General features: G+C 44.9%; 1 protein-coding gene across 1 annotated transcript in view; it reads right to left on the reverse strand.

The window, feature by feature from the left end:
- Positions 1-14,697, reverse strand: part of LOC133460824 (fibrocystin-L-like) — a 91,278-nt gene that overhangs the window by 20,797 nt on the left and 55,784 nt on the right. Inside the window, exons 42-53 of the mRNA XM_061741588.1 lie at positions 13,210-13,366; positions 12,940-13,096; positions 11,620-11,829; positions 10,736-10,865; positions 9,254-9,495; positions 9,011-9,147; positions 6,660-7,689; positions 5,608-5,799; positions 4,102-4,253; positions 2,722-2,881; positions 1,243-1,405; positions 1,044-1,132 (exon numbers count right to left, since the gene is read on the reverse strand). Coding sequence (XP_061597572.1) covers positions 1,044-1,132; positions 1,243-1,405; positions 2,722-2,881; positions 4,102-4,253; positions 5,608-5,799; positions 6,660-7,689; positions 9,011-9,147; positions 9,254-9,495; positions 10,736-10,865; positions 11,620-11,829; positions 12,940-13,096; positions 13,210-13,366 — 2,819 coding nt within the window. The remainder of the gene's footprint in view (positions 1-1,043; positions 1,133-1,242; positions 1,406-2,721; positions 2,882-4,101; positions 4,254-5,607; positions 5,800-6,659; positions 7,690-9,010; positions 9,148-9,253; positions 9,496-10,735; positions 10,866-11,619; positions 11,830-12,939; positions 13,097-13,209; positions 13,367-14,697) is intronic.

The raw sequence follows: 14,697 nt of genomic DNA on the forward strand, positions 1-14,697 counted from the left end.
TTCATTTGGACCTGCTAGCGTCTAATACCCCTTTTCCACCAAACCGGTTGTAGGGCTGGTTCTGGACCACCTTGGTGCTACCTTGGAACCAGTTCTTCTGGCCCGGAGCCAGTTCTTTGTCAGTGGAAACAGAAAGCCTGTTTCCAAACTCAGCACTGGCCCAGAACCAGAACCAGAACCAGCCCTGGAACCGGTTTGGTGGAAAAGGGGTAACAGAGCTGCAGGTTTTTAAGGGTGCTTTCAGACCTGTGGCCCGTTTGTTTTGTTCCCATTCAGGGGCTAAATCGATACAGTTGTTTCGTTTCTCGTTTGTGGCGTTTGTGTTCACAAGACAACCGTCTGTAGCAGTTCAAAGCTGTTAAAAAATGCCATGCGCGAACCAACAGTTCTCTCATTGGTCAGAAATGAACGAGGAAGGAGTTTCCTCTTCCGCACCCCGGGATAAACAAGAATGGTTATCCCTTTCACAGGGCGCAAAGCGCAGACCGCCGCCACGATCCCATTCATTCATGTGCTACCGGCGCAAGAGCGGACCGCTCTGCAGCCGAGCTCAGCGGCGGGCGAGAGGACGCCTGCCACGGCGTTTGCGCTGCGCAAACCCTGCCCGAATTGAACATTTTTTAATTTCACTGTGCCGCGCTGGGACGACATCTTGGCACATCCAATAGAAGAGAAGGGAGAAGAGAGAAAGTTGTGTCCAATAGGAGAGAAGGTGGTGGAGGCGACTCTTCTCCTTGCGCCGTGGTAGCACATACACAATGAATGGAGTTCTGTCGGTTGCTGTGTCGATTATGTTCTCACTTCAAATTTAAAAAACGCACAGCTCCAGGTCTGGAATGGAAGCGAGCCGAGACCACCTCGTCCAATCTCGGCTCGCTTGTTTTGTGCAGCATCCGAGCACGATTGCTGTGTTCACATATACCAAACAAACCGATCTTTAGGGGGAAGCGCTCCCTGTTCCGGAACAACTGCTCCAAACGGGACAGGTGTGAAAGCCCCCTAAGAAAATTCTATCCATCTGGTTCATGTACAGTTCTTCTTACCGGAGGGGATGACCACATCAGCGCCCTCCTTTGGCACGGCGAAGTTGTTTTCAGCCGAACTCGTCCAGAACGACTCGTCGGACCACAAACTGGAGAAAAACAAAGCAAACAGAGGATGTTGTGGCATCAAGAACACAAGAACCGTCCACATGGATAGCTCTGAGGTCTGGTGGTTCTGAGTGGTTCTGGGTCTGCCTACATGAACCCGTCGGGCCGCCCGCCCGGTAAGGGCGCCAGCGTGGCCGGAGGAGGAGGGATGCAGTCCTGATAGAAACATCGGTAGACGGCGAAGTCGGTGGCGACGTCGGTCATGGACCGGTCCACGCTGTCACGGCGGCGCCGCTCACTGTCCTTCCCCGAAACTGCAGGAACAGAAACATCGTGATCAACGGCCCATTTCCAGCGAGCAGAACCTGCAGAAACAGACACTCAGAAACATTCCTGAATCTAAACGTTGAGTGCCAGGGGTGTGGAAACAATGCCTTGACTAGAAAACTAATATAAACAAAATCTTCTTCTACTTTTCTTAGAAACGAGCGTTTTGAGGTGTTTCTTGAACCCAGCTCAGCTTCTTCCGGCCCAGAAGTCAGAGGACGGTTCCGATCGGGTCATCTGGTGTTCTGTTCTCACCGAGGTCGACCGGAGTAGAACTTTAGTGATCCGAGCTGGATCTGGGTTCTGGATCTGGGTTCCGGGCCGTACTCGAGTTGAGGGGGGATGAGGGGGGATGGCATCCCCCCCTGAAATAAAAACGGTCAAAATCATCCCCCCTGTAAAATTGCCATCCCCCCTTTCCATCCCTTATGTCATTTCATCAATGAATGTGATTTTACTGCTATTTCAACATTTAGAGTCATCACCAGAAAAATAACACCAGAAAAATAACTTATTTGACATTTTTCACCTGTTTCAAGTAAATTCTCACTTGAAATAAGTAGAAAAATCTGCCAGTGGGACAAGATTTATCTTCTCAATACAAGAAAAAAAATCTTGTTCCACTGGCAGATTTTTCTACTTATTTCAAGTGAAAATCTACTTGAAACAGGTGAAAATTGTTTTTTCCAGTGATGAGTCTTGTTTTAAGTGTAATGAGATTTTTTTTACTAAAATGAGACATTTTAACTAGAAATTAGACAAATATTCTTGTTAAGGTTTTGAGTTTTTGCAGTGATCCATTTCACTTATCCTGTGAAGGACAGAGTCATATTGATAAGTTCAGAAAACAGTTTTTTATTGTTGTGTTTTGATGTATTTGATGTAAGCCCAGTGGATATTTAAAGCTTACAGAAGGCTGCATTTAACTGCTGCTATGTCATTCCTGCAGTATTTCTGCAGGTGTTTTGGTCACTGCTATTATTTGTAATATATTATATTATTTGTATTCAACACAAATTGGCCCGGTTTCCCAGATCAGTTAAGTAGTTCTTAACAGTTAAGTAGTTCTTTCACAGGCTCCTTAAGATGGTTTGAAAGAAGTCTTTCGCTGTTAAGAACTACTTAACTGATCTGGGAAACCGGGCCATTATCTGTCCCCATATGATAAAATCCACCATCCCCCCTGATTTTTTTTTACAACTCGAGTACTGGTTCCGGGTGTGTGCAGATATGTTGGAGACGATGAAAAATCAGAGCGACATTCAACAGAACTGCCGTCGACCCGAGTGACTCCAGAACTAACTGATGTAGAAGAGGTCGTTGGTTCTGTTGTCGAAGAACCAGTCTCCGTTCCTGTTGCCGCTGAAGCTGAGCGGCGCCGCCGACCCGTTCCTCTCGTCCACGACGTGGAACCGGTCCGGACTCTGGGTGAGGTTGTGGTTGACGAGGACGTACTGGTCCGGCTGCATCGGGGGAGAACGGAGACACAAGCGTCAACGGACAACAAACAGTGCTCTACAGAGCTATTGCTGAATGGAATTCTCTTCCGGGTTACATTTTTAAAACCCAGAGCAAGGTCAGTTTAAAAAAACAAGTGAAGAAATACATAGCTCACAAAAGGTAGTGTAACCATAAATTATTTATTTACGGTGTGTCTTGCTGTATCTGAGTGTGTTTTTTTGACACTGCATATGTGTGATGATTCCCCACAAAATCACATGTAACTATATCTGATCAGAGGTGGGTAGAGTAGCCAAAAATTGTACTTAAGTAAAAGTACTGTTACTTCAGAATAATATGACTCAAGTACAAGTAAAAGGTGTCATCCAAATAATTACTTGAGTAAAAGTAAAAAAGTACTTGGTGAAAAAACTACTCAAGTACTGAGTAACTGATTTATTGGTCCGCGTTAAATCGACGGCGTAGCTGCCGGCGTAGGGTACGCGGAGACGCGCAACGAACGTTGCGCGTCTCCGCCGCAACGAACGTTGCGCGTCTCCGCGTACCCTACGCCGTAGGCTCTGCGTTGGTCTAACGCGGAACCATAAATCAGCCTTCAATGATTGACGCGTAGGCGGAGGGGATAAAAGAAAAGTAACGAGCTCAATGTAGCTTAATGTAGCGGAGTAAGAGTACAGTTTCTCATTCACAAATCTACTCAAGTAAAAGTAAAAAGTATAGTGATTCAAAACTACTCCTAAAAGTACAAGATTTCCCCAAACTTACTCAAGTAAGTGTAACGGAGTAAATGTAACTCGTTACTACCCACCTCTGTATCTGATTGGATGTTAAGACTATGCTTTGCTGCTATTTGCTTGCTAAATGAATTGCTAAATTTGCTGATTTGCTAATGGCTGGTATTATTATAGACTGTATTTTGTCTATGTAAATCTTTTTGTGATGTTCGTTAAATTTGCTGATTTGTTAAATGTTGTTACTTTTATGGACTGTATGTTGTCTATGTAAATCTTTTTGTGATGTTTGTTAGTGTATTTCTGTACTGTATTCTTATTTTATATTTTTATCATATTATTTTATTGTTTTATTGATCGGACCCCAGGAAGAGTAGTTGATGTAAACTACATCAGCTAATGGGGATCCAAATCAAATCAAATCAAATCAAACGGGAGGCTGATCCGAGGCCCGCCCCTCGGCGCCGCCCCCTCTCGCCCACTCCTGTTACCTTGAACCCGTAGAATTTGGCGTCGTAGGTGATGTTGGTGACGTGGTCGGCGTCCTGGAAGAACCAGTTGTACGTCTGTCTGGACGGCAGCAGGGCCATCCAGCCGAACTTATGGGTCATCCTCTTCTTCAGGTACGGCACCACGCTGCTGCCTGATGAAACACCGCAGAGAAAACCGCCGTTCATGAAAACTTTAACACTTCAGAATGGAGTTTCAGTTATAAAAATGTAAAAATGTACAAATATAATAAAGGTTTTGAAGCTACTCTTGCGTCTGACCACAAGGGGGCAGCAAAGCAACAGAACAGCTGGATAAGAAGAACTGGACCAACCCGGATTTCCATAATAACTAGGGGTGTAACGATACACTAATTTCACAATACGGTACGATACACGATATTGAGGTCATGATAACGATAAGATGCAATATTATAGCAGTATTTTATTTAAAAGACACAAAATACAAAACATTGCTGTGCGTTTAACCTATTTTTACAGTTTGTAATGCTTTATAACTGTTTAAGTTTTAAAGAGCAAGCCAGGCAAACCATTTTTCACAAACTGAACTAAAAACATTTTGTTTGCCGAGTAGCGGCACTACGGAAAATTAGGGCCACTGAGAAAAAAAACATTTCATTCTGAGAAAAAAGTCAGAATTCTGACTTTTTTCAGAAACCTAAAACAAACATTTAGGGAGGATTTTTTATTTCTTAAAAAAAGTCTGAATTCTGACTTTAATATCAGAATTTTTTTTTTGTCTGCATATATATTAATGGTTAATACCGAGTTGGTAAAAACCTAAGGAATATATATGCATTTTTAATATATAATGTAGATATTTTTATCTCAGAATTCTGACTTTTTTCTCATAATTCAATAGTTTTTTCTTCAGTGGCCCTAATCCTCTTCCGTACACGACTATCAGGTTTCCTCAAGAGGAATTAAAATGGTTGCAGATCCATATGTTAAATATTTCCTTGATTAAATGAAGTTAATTTTGTGTATGGATTTAGAATTCTAATTCAATTATTTTTGTCCGACAAGATTTTTTTTAAGTTTAGGCCAAAACATTTAAAGTAATTTGAAAAAAAAAAAAAAAAATTTGTCCGACAAAAATAATTAGCAAATTAAAAATTGTAAATATGTATTTTCTTTGCATGTTTTTAAACTAAATTATATTATACTAATCAAACCTACAATTTTAATGTTCTCAATGTAAAACTGAACCTTTCTGGCGCAAGTTTACAAGACTAGAAATTAAAAAAATAATTTACTCTAATAACTAATAGAAATAAAAACAAATAATAAGAATTATAGAAATACATTTCTAATAAATTATTAAATTTTTAAGTAAATTTGTTTTTGACCAAACAAACCAAAGTAGAGCACACATAGTTTGATGTTGATGCTTTCTAGTGAGCTGTGGAAATTTACTGCAGTTGCCGCAAATGACCAGCAGATGGCAGCAGAGCTGCCGCTTCTGCATGAGGAGGAGGCTCGTTGTACCGTGGGAGTTGGTTAGGATGACGTCCTTGGCCTGCAGGGAGGATGGCGTGGGATTGTTGAATGCCAAACGGTGGAAGTTGACGGTGTGGTCGCACACGGCGCCGGGGAAACCCACGCTCCACTCATCCCTCTGGGAGCAGTGAGCCGGGTCCAGCAAGTTGCTCATAGGCACAACCTTGTGGTCGACGCTTCCTAAAAATTACAGTTATTAAGATGCCAAATGGATTAATTCTTAAAAATGTCTAGTTTATGCATCAGTTTTATACGGAAGACTATCAGGCCCGTGCAGGAGAAAAAATATTTGAGAGGGGAAGATTTTTTTTTATTGTGCACTTCGAGAAAAAAGTCGAAATGTCGAAATTAATGTTGAAATACAAAAGTCGAAATGTGGCCCATCAAATCCAATTAGGAGAACAACTGACAGCTATGCAGCAGCAGCAGCCGTAACTAACTAACTAACTAACTTACATCCTTGGAGTGTAAAGTTAAGGGTACGTTTCTGAAGTTATGCAACTGCATATGTGTGATATGTGTTTCAAATCAATATGTCTTTTTTCTCAACATTTCACCTTTTTTCTCGAAATTGTACTTCAACATTATTTTCGACATTTCAACTTTTTTCTCGAAGTGCATAATGAAAAAATCTTCCTCCTCTAAATATATGATATTATTAATAATATAATAATATTATTTTTGTTTTTCTCCTGCCTGGCCCTAATACTATTCCGTAGTTTTATGATGCAAGGCAAGGCAAGTTTATTTGTATAGCACAATTCAAAACAAGGTAATTCAAAGTGATTCACATCAACATTAAAAGCGGCAAGACAGAATTAAAAAGTAAATAACAAATAAAATGATAAGAAAAGAGGTAAAATAATAAAAAGCACAAGTTGTTAAAAAGTAAGGGCAGTAGAGTACAGCAGGTACATCTCATTCTTAAAATGGCAAGAATTACGTTTCTATACGGTCAAAACGTACAAAGACCGGGTCAAATACAGTATTACAAAAGTAATCTGTGCCGATTCGATGCAGAGTACAGTTTGGGGAACTACCTGTGAGGGTGCCGTCCATGTCCACCAGCTGGACCTCGTGCTCCCACCTGAACCCGGCCTTGTTGGGGGAGTTCAGGTACCGGACGCCGCCGAACCTGACGGCCCAGCCGCCACACCGGTCCACGCACGTCCCGTCTATCGCCGTCACTCCGATGGCCGCGCAGCCGGGACGGTCGAAGTTGATGAATCTGGTGTTCAGGACGCTCATGCCGTCGTCGAAAGGCGCAATGACGCCGCGGTGCGTGCATTGGTCGGTTCCCAGTCCCAGCTCGTCCACGTGGCCCACGATGGTGCTGTTGGACACCGTGGCCCCGCCCTCCTCGCCGAAGCCGCTCACAGCCCACTGCATGATGCGCTTGGCCTCGACGCCGGCTTTCTCGTTGTTGACCATGACGAAGCGGCTGAACTGCACGGCGCCCACGTTGACCCACTCGGCGCCCTTCTCGCAGTTCCAGGCGGTGAGCGAGTCGAAGACGGCCGGCTCCGGCGTCCTGGATCTGCAGCCGCCGCTCTTCATCGGGAAGAAGTCCTGGAAGATCCAGATCCCGAACCAGCCCTGAGAGTGAACGGTGTTGTTGGAGAACTCGCCCAGGGGAACCCTCTTCTGGCAGATGTCCGGGTCGTAGGACGGCCCGTCCGGGTGCTCGTGCATCCGGTACCAGAAGCCAAAGTGGGTCCCCCCCGCCGCAGCGTTGTGGCGGACGATGTTGTTGGGGTTGGTCACCCAGTAGGCGGCGGGCGTGACGTCGTCGTTGAGCAGGCTGGTGCTCTGCCTCACGAACACGGCCAGGTTGTACTGCAGGATGTTCTCCGTCTCGATGCCGTCCTCGATGAAGAAGGCTCCGCCCATGATGTCGTAGATGACGTTGCGCTCCACCAGCAGCCGGTGGGTGTTGTGGATTGTTACGGCCCTGTTGTACGTCTGATGGATGGCGCAGCCCCGGACGTAGGACTTGTAGTTGACGTCGCCCATCAGATGCCAGTGGATGGGGTAACGGCCCAGCCGGAAGGCCTGGCCCGCGTGGAAAACCTGTCGCACCAACACAACCGAAGTTATCTTCAATCAAGAGTCGCGTAGGAAATAAGTGCGAGAATCTCCTTCGAAGCATTTCACCTCCGGGTCATTTTCAAAAGATCCGTATCGGTCAAAAAAGTATCGGGACATACCTAGTTATTAATGTTTTTAATATATATGAATTATTAAATCGTTTTATAATTGTATTTAAAGGGGACCTATTATGGCATATAATACTTTATTAAATAAATTAGAAATTCAACCTCTGAGCCATGTCTTTATCTTCCCATTCTCTGACCTCCTTATCTATGAGGGATTCTGAGGGGAGGGGAGGCTATGATAATGAGGCATGTGCTGATTGGCTGCCTGTTTCACGCGTAGCAGGGGAGGGCACAAAGCATTGCTTGTGTTGGTTATTACAACCAACAACAGAGCAATTCGCATGTCTAGCTCGAACAGACGCCAACACGATACACTGCTATGAAAAAATGGCGGAAGCTCCAGCCGGCGGATTTGTTGTTGTTCCGGCCAGAGTTAGTTGTGGGCGTGGTTTCACGCATCAGAGGCCAACCTCTGTAAATCGCGCCCGTCGTTACGTAACGACGGGAGCAGAATCTGAACGGCTCGTAGAAGCCACATCACACTGGATGGGCGGCTGTACAGACACTGCAGAATTTGGTTGCTTTCCTCCTTCTCTGAGTTGGCAGGCTGAGGAGAGACCACTTTATATATGTTAAAGCAAGAGAAAACGTGTTTTTCATAATAGGTCCCCTTTAACAACTGTATTTAACAATACAGACAGTTGATGTGTGTTTATTATAAGATATAGCTTTTGGGTGGCACCGGCGGCTGGGAGAGACGTTTGTGCTGGAGGGGGAAAGAACCGTGGCTAACAGAAAGCTAACAACCACTAGCCTACTTTCAGATAAATGGAGACAATGTCTGAAGTGTGGAAACACTATAAACTTGAAAGCGAAGGCAGCCCAAAAGCCAAATGCAATGTTTTTTCAGGTGGACATTTCGCGTGGAGGAACGAACAGGTCTTCGTTCAATACGACAAACCTTATTCCACACCTGAAGACCAAGCATGAAAATACATACAATGAGTACATCGCTGCAACCAAGGCTGCTGCACTGAGACAGAATGGACAATAAAAGAAACTTTTTTTTTTACTTAATTCATTGCCAAAATGTATCTGATCGGAAAAAGTATCGGAATTGTATCGGGAGCCAAAAAAAGTGATCGGATCAGGAAAAATCGGGATCGGCAGATACTCAAACTCAAGCGATCGGGATTGGATCGGGAGCTAAAAAATCCTCATCGGGACAAGCCTACCTCCACGTATTCCAGCCGGCCCACTGCCAGGTTCTGGCCCGGTCTGGGTGCGTGGAACATGATGCAGCCTCCGAACTGGTCGCTGCCGACCTCCTCCCCGAACCGCCCCTGGAAACAGGTCTGGGTGGCAAATTCACCTGAAGCGGTCAGAAAAACAAAAGAATGTTGATTTAGCCTCGGCGGCGGCTCGGTAAAACGCGGAGGTCGAGTCCAGAAAGCAGAAGAGATGGAAAAGCAACGCACCTGTGTTGAAGCCGTCCGGGCAGGCCTGGATCTGGTCGCTCCATTCCTGGTGCTGGGAACCTCGAACCACCACGTTCCTGGTGAGGAGACCCACCTCGGCCCGGCCCTCGAACACGGTGCCGTCAGGCAGCGTGACCGACACCCCGAGGTGGGCGTAGGCGAGCGGTTGGTCCAGGGTCAGGGTCGTCCCGTCCGCCGACACAGCGACGATCCTCCTCACCTCGTTCTCTCTCTGACTGTGCCTAAGAAAGAAGCAAGGGAAGCGATTTTGACCTGCTGCCGGATCGTAATTCCTTAAGCCCTCTAGTGGTGTCAGTTAATTACTAAGATTTTTATCACTTTTTCCTTTTTCCATATTTTCCGCACTATAAGGCGCACCTAAAAGCCCTTAATTTTCTCAAAAACCGGCAGTGCGCCTTATAATGCAGTGCGCCTTATATATGATCATTACAGTAATGTCTGTTACTGTAGTCAGGGGGATTGTGGGTAATGTAGTTGGTGTCGCGGAAGTAACGGCGCTAAAAACGCCAAGAATAGTCACAGACGTTCAAGACAACAGCAGCGACGCTGACTCGCATAATGGCGACTTTGACGAGACGGAGCAAAGCTGGTTTTTATTTTGTTAATAAAGTTTGACATATGGTACTTTTCTTCTTGTTTTTTTTTTGCATTTGCTGTAGGATTTTGTAGCATTTCCTGTAGCGCAGCTCCATCAGGTAGATACGTAACTCAACCCCAGCCACTATAGTACGGTATTTTACCATATATTTAGTGCGCCTTATAATGCGGTGCGCCTTATAGTGCGGAAAATACGGTATATTAAACATCGATATCAGTTGATGATAAAACAGTCTGAATTTGAATGAACCAAAGTGGAAGTTTAGATGTTGTGCCAAACCGGTTCCGGGGCTGGTTCTGGTTCTGGTTCTGGGACAGTGCTGAGTTTGGAACCGGGCTTTCTGTTTCCACTGACAAAGAACTGGCTCCGGGGCAGAAAACCTGGTTCCAAGGCACCAACTCTTTGCTGGTCTAGAGGAAAGAACCGCTTACGTAAGCGCGGGGAGGCGGAGTTGTTAAGACCAACGGCAACAGCAAGACTGGGAGACGGAGACATTTTCAAATAAGAATGAACCTGGATGCAGCAAAGCATCATGGGTCTGAGGAGGAGACAACCTGTCTTTTAGAGATGTGTCCACGGAGGAGCTACGAGGACCAAGTCCTGTTAGAGCAGATACCTTGTTGTTGCTGCAACTTTCACGCAAACGCAGCGACGTAACTAATGTCTGAAGTCATTTGTAATGACGTGGCTCCCCTTAGCAACCGAACTGTGGAAAAACAAACCGTTTCTCAGCTGGTTCCCTGAACGAGTTGTGAACCAGAACCAGCTCTGGAACCGGGTTGGTGGAAAAGGGGTAGTAATTAGATCATTTAATTAAAGCTTGGATTGACTAAACGGTCGTCTTGCCGGACACCTCGCCGTACCTGTGGCCGGTGGAGGCAACAACAATCTCGTCTCCGGGTTTCCATGTCACCGACATCATCAGGGTCAGGGTGTTGGAGCCGCTCGCTGCCGTCTGGGCCAAGTGGGTCCAGGGTACCGGGACAGGAATACCTGGAGAGACAGGTCGTCAGCCTTGACTAGTGACCGTGGACGGGACGTGAGGGGTCACTGAACACAACGGCCCTGCAGGATAAACAACTCAAACGACTGTCAGCCTCCCGTCACCCAACACAACCACGGTACTCTGGTTTTAGGAGGATGTAGATGTCAGGTTTCTGTCACTTAAAGCCTTTTTATGTCTTTAACTACTGGAAATTACCTATTGGTGGGTGGAAGGTGACATATCTGGTGACATATCTGGCCCCCATTTTACATTTTCATTTACTTTAAATAGAACATTTTTTATTTTTTTATTTTTTATTTATATCTTATTAAATGGACATTTTGCATTTAGTCATAAGTTTATGTAATTAAAAAGGTTGTGTCTGATGTGGAGGCAGAAAACCTTTCTCAGAATTCTGAGATAATTATCTCGTTAATTCAGAAAAACTGCAGATTTTTTTTCATTAAAACTTTTCTCTGAATTCTGAGATAATTAACTCGTTAATTCAGAAAAAACAGAGCACATTTTTTTTTTCTCAAGTGAATGCAATATGCTTCTGTAATTATCTGATACAAAATGTATAGCCTATATGAACAGAATAAAAAAGAAACCAATATTTATGAACCTAAAAAAAACTGAAAATCATCTACGGGACCAGAAGGGGAAACTGCGCCCCCTGCTGTCCAGAAGCAGCTTCAACAAGACTATGATATAAAATCTTTTTACACATTAATTTTCCTGAGGCTGTTTCTTGAATCCTACCGTGAAGGTCCAGCACGCCCTCCCTGACGGCCAGAGTCTTTGTTCCGTAGACGGGAAGCTCAGGTGAGCGCAGGTGTCCGTGGAGGGTGATGATGGCTTTGTGCTGGAACGGCGCCCCCTCCTGGCCGACCTGGAGGCGGCCGCCGTCCGTGATCAGGATGTTTTCCGCCTGCAGCTCGATGTCCGCCTCGTCAAACACCAGCGTCCCTCCTGAGCAGAACCAACCAGAGGTTTAACCTCTGCAGGTCTTCAGGTATGCTGCACGGAGACTCGTACGCTCTGGAGACACTTTATTGTGGTCCTGGTCTTGTCTCGGTCTCGGGTCTCTGGGTCTCTCCAGGTCTCGGACTCGGAAAACTGAGAGTCCGTTGCACCAAGGTGAATCTGGTATCAGCAGTTCTTCCTCTTGTTAATGCACAGTTTTGTAAACTATTTGTATTTTGCATCTGATTTAATGTTTTTGTGCATTTGCATGTGTCTGTATTTAATTACAGTTTTGTGTTTATAACAGCCTTGTTTGAATAAATATATGAATAATATTTGCATATCGTTCTGATTGATTAAGCATCAGGTCCATTTCAGTGATGCTGATATACGGTGTAATCTGATTACTTTAATGGTAAATAATGTAATTTCAATCTTTAATATGTAAAATTCAGGTTTCATCTCCAAATTCAGTCCAATTTAAATCAGTACCATTTACTAATCATTAGACTTTTCTGAGGTGGAGGGGGGTGTTGGAGGCTGGTTATTCTGGTAGATACTTTGGGACTAGTTAGTAGTCGTGTCAATCCTTAAAAGCACTGGAGTCAATCCACCAATAGTGTAGAAATAGCGGTAGTGCAGTCGCCACACATATCTGATCTCAGCTGATGGATGAAAACATTTATAGTGAGTTCAACATCATCGTCCACTTCTCTGTGTTATTGTGCTGCAGTTGAATACAAGCCCATATGGAAACTAGCTGAACCAGGATGGAGCTGATGTTCTACAATCACGCAGGATCAGGAAATAACTAGGTTTGGTCTCGGCCTGGAACTGAACTAGTCCTGGTCTTGATACTCGATGGTCTTGGTCTTGATAGTCTGTGGTCTTGGTCTGTCTTGATCTTGATTTGGTCTTGTTCTTGATACTCTGTTTTTGGTCTTGGTCTGTCTTGGTCTCGGTCTTGATACTCTCTGGTCTCGGTCTTGGTTCAGGTGGTCTGGACTACAAGTCTAGCTGCACGTCTGTCCAGAAACGGCGTTAAACAAACCGTCTTGGACGTCTAAAGGATTCTCGGGTGAAAAACAATGAAAACCCAACAAAGTTCTGGTCCACCTTGAATCAGCAGCATCTTGAGGACCGGCGTGTCGGTGTCCAGCAGGACGGTCTGGCCCTCGGTGATGACGGCGAACGAGCCCTTCTCCGGCGGGTCCAGCCCCCCCCAGGTGAACCGGGACGACCAAACGTCCACGTAGAAGAAGTCGGCGTCGTCCTGGATGAAGGAGGGAAGAGGAGGCTTGTGAAGCGGGTGGAGCCGGGCCACGGGTGGAACCGGTCCACAGGTGGAACCGGTCCGCCAGACCGGCGCAGACGGGCGTCTCGTACCGTGGCGGCGATGCCGCGGTCCCCCACGCTCACTCGGACCCGGGCCTCCTGGGACCGGCGCTGGGCGCTGGTCACGCACACGATGTGGGTGCTGTTGGTGGACTGGACCTCACAGACCGACCCGGCGATGGTCACGTTGACCTCGCTGGCGCTGGTGCTGCGAAGGACGATGGTTACCGATCAAAGGTTCATTTATTTTTTATTTATTCATTCATTTCACTTTATTTTGTGTAGAGGGACATTTTACATTGATAAACATTATACCCAATTGTAGCCAAAAGGCTAATTTGCATTGGCAGTCCCCCTGCAAGACGCAGTAAAAAGATACAAGCAACATTACACGGCACACAATATCAACAACAATTAAAAATCGCACAACACTGCAATAGTTAATGCAATAAACATTTAATGATCACAGATTTGAGACGTTTTAAGCCATTCCTTGACAAGTTTTTGATATTTGGCATGGTATTAGGTACGGACATAAGGTTTTCAAAAACTACCGCAAACAAATTGGGATGGCCCCCTAGTGGCTGGTTTGCAGAACATTTTAAATGTGTGTTGTTTTAATAAAATCCTATTCTTTCACTGTGACTTAATTCTGAGGTTCTGTTCATCTTAAGCCTGAATGAAGACCACTGTTCTCACTCAATGACACTACAGTGATAGTGACCTGTCCAATAAACAGAAAATTGCATTCCTTGGGGGTGAAGGTAGGGGTTTAGAGCCCTATATAATCTTTCTATGTGACTTAATTCTAGAGATATGGAGATTTTTGTGCAAAAAAATGACCTTGAAAATAAAATTTGACCTTCAACATGAACTTGAAATAGGAAATATATCTCAGAATTTAATTCCTAGCACCAGAAAAGTAGAGAAATAGAAAATACCGGTATACAACAAGCTAGGACTACAAGAAGTTGAGATATGACCTTTGGTCTTTTCGGCGGGAGACATTTTTTATTTTCTGCAAACTGGCCACTAGCAGGCCATCCCAATTGGTTTGCAGTGGTTTTTTAAAACCTTATGTCCATACTGTACCTAACACCGAGCCAAATATCAAAAACTTGTCACCAAGTGCAGAATCTTTATGATTTTTGACATATTCCCTCCCAGCTATTAAAGGAAGAGTATGAGGGACAATCCCTTATTGTAGATGGAAGGCTGTTCCAGATTTTCCCTCCTACAAAAGATAACACATTCATCCCAAAGGTGGTTCGTCTGTGTCTCACAGTCACCTCACACGAGTTTCATACCACCCACAGATTTCCTTCTGAGGAACTGTTTCAGCGCCGGTGGTGCAAGACCATGAAGGATTTTGTACACAGTGCAGGCATATCTGAAGGTTTTAAAGGAGCTTGAGGCTGGATTGAGGCAGAATTTATGAAAAAAATTCGTATACGTTTTAAGTTTTCTAGTAATAATGTCAGATGAAGCGTTCCAAACCCAAAAGAATGAGCCCTCTAGTGTATCTCTCCGTTGCCTTGA

This window comes from Cololabis saira, chromosome 15 (assembly GCF_033807715.1).
Source record: "Cololabis saira isolate AMF1-May2022 chromosome 15, fColSai1.1, whole genome shotgun sequence".
NCBI classification, from domain to species: Eukaryota; Metazoa; Chordata; class Actinopteri; order Beloniformes; family Belonidae; genus Cololabis; species Cololabis saira.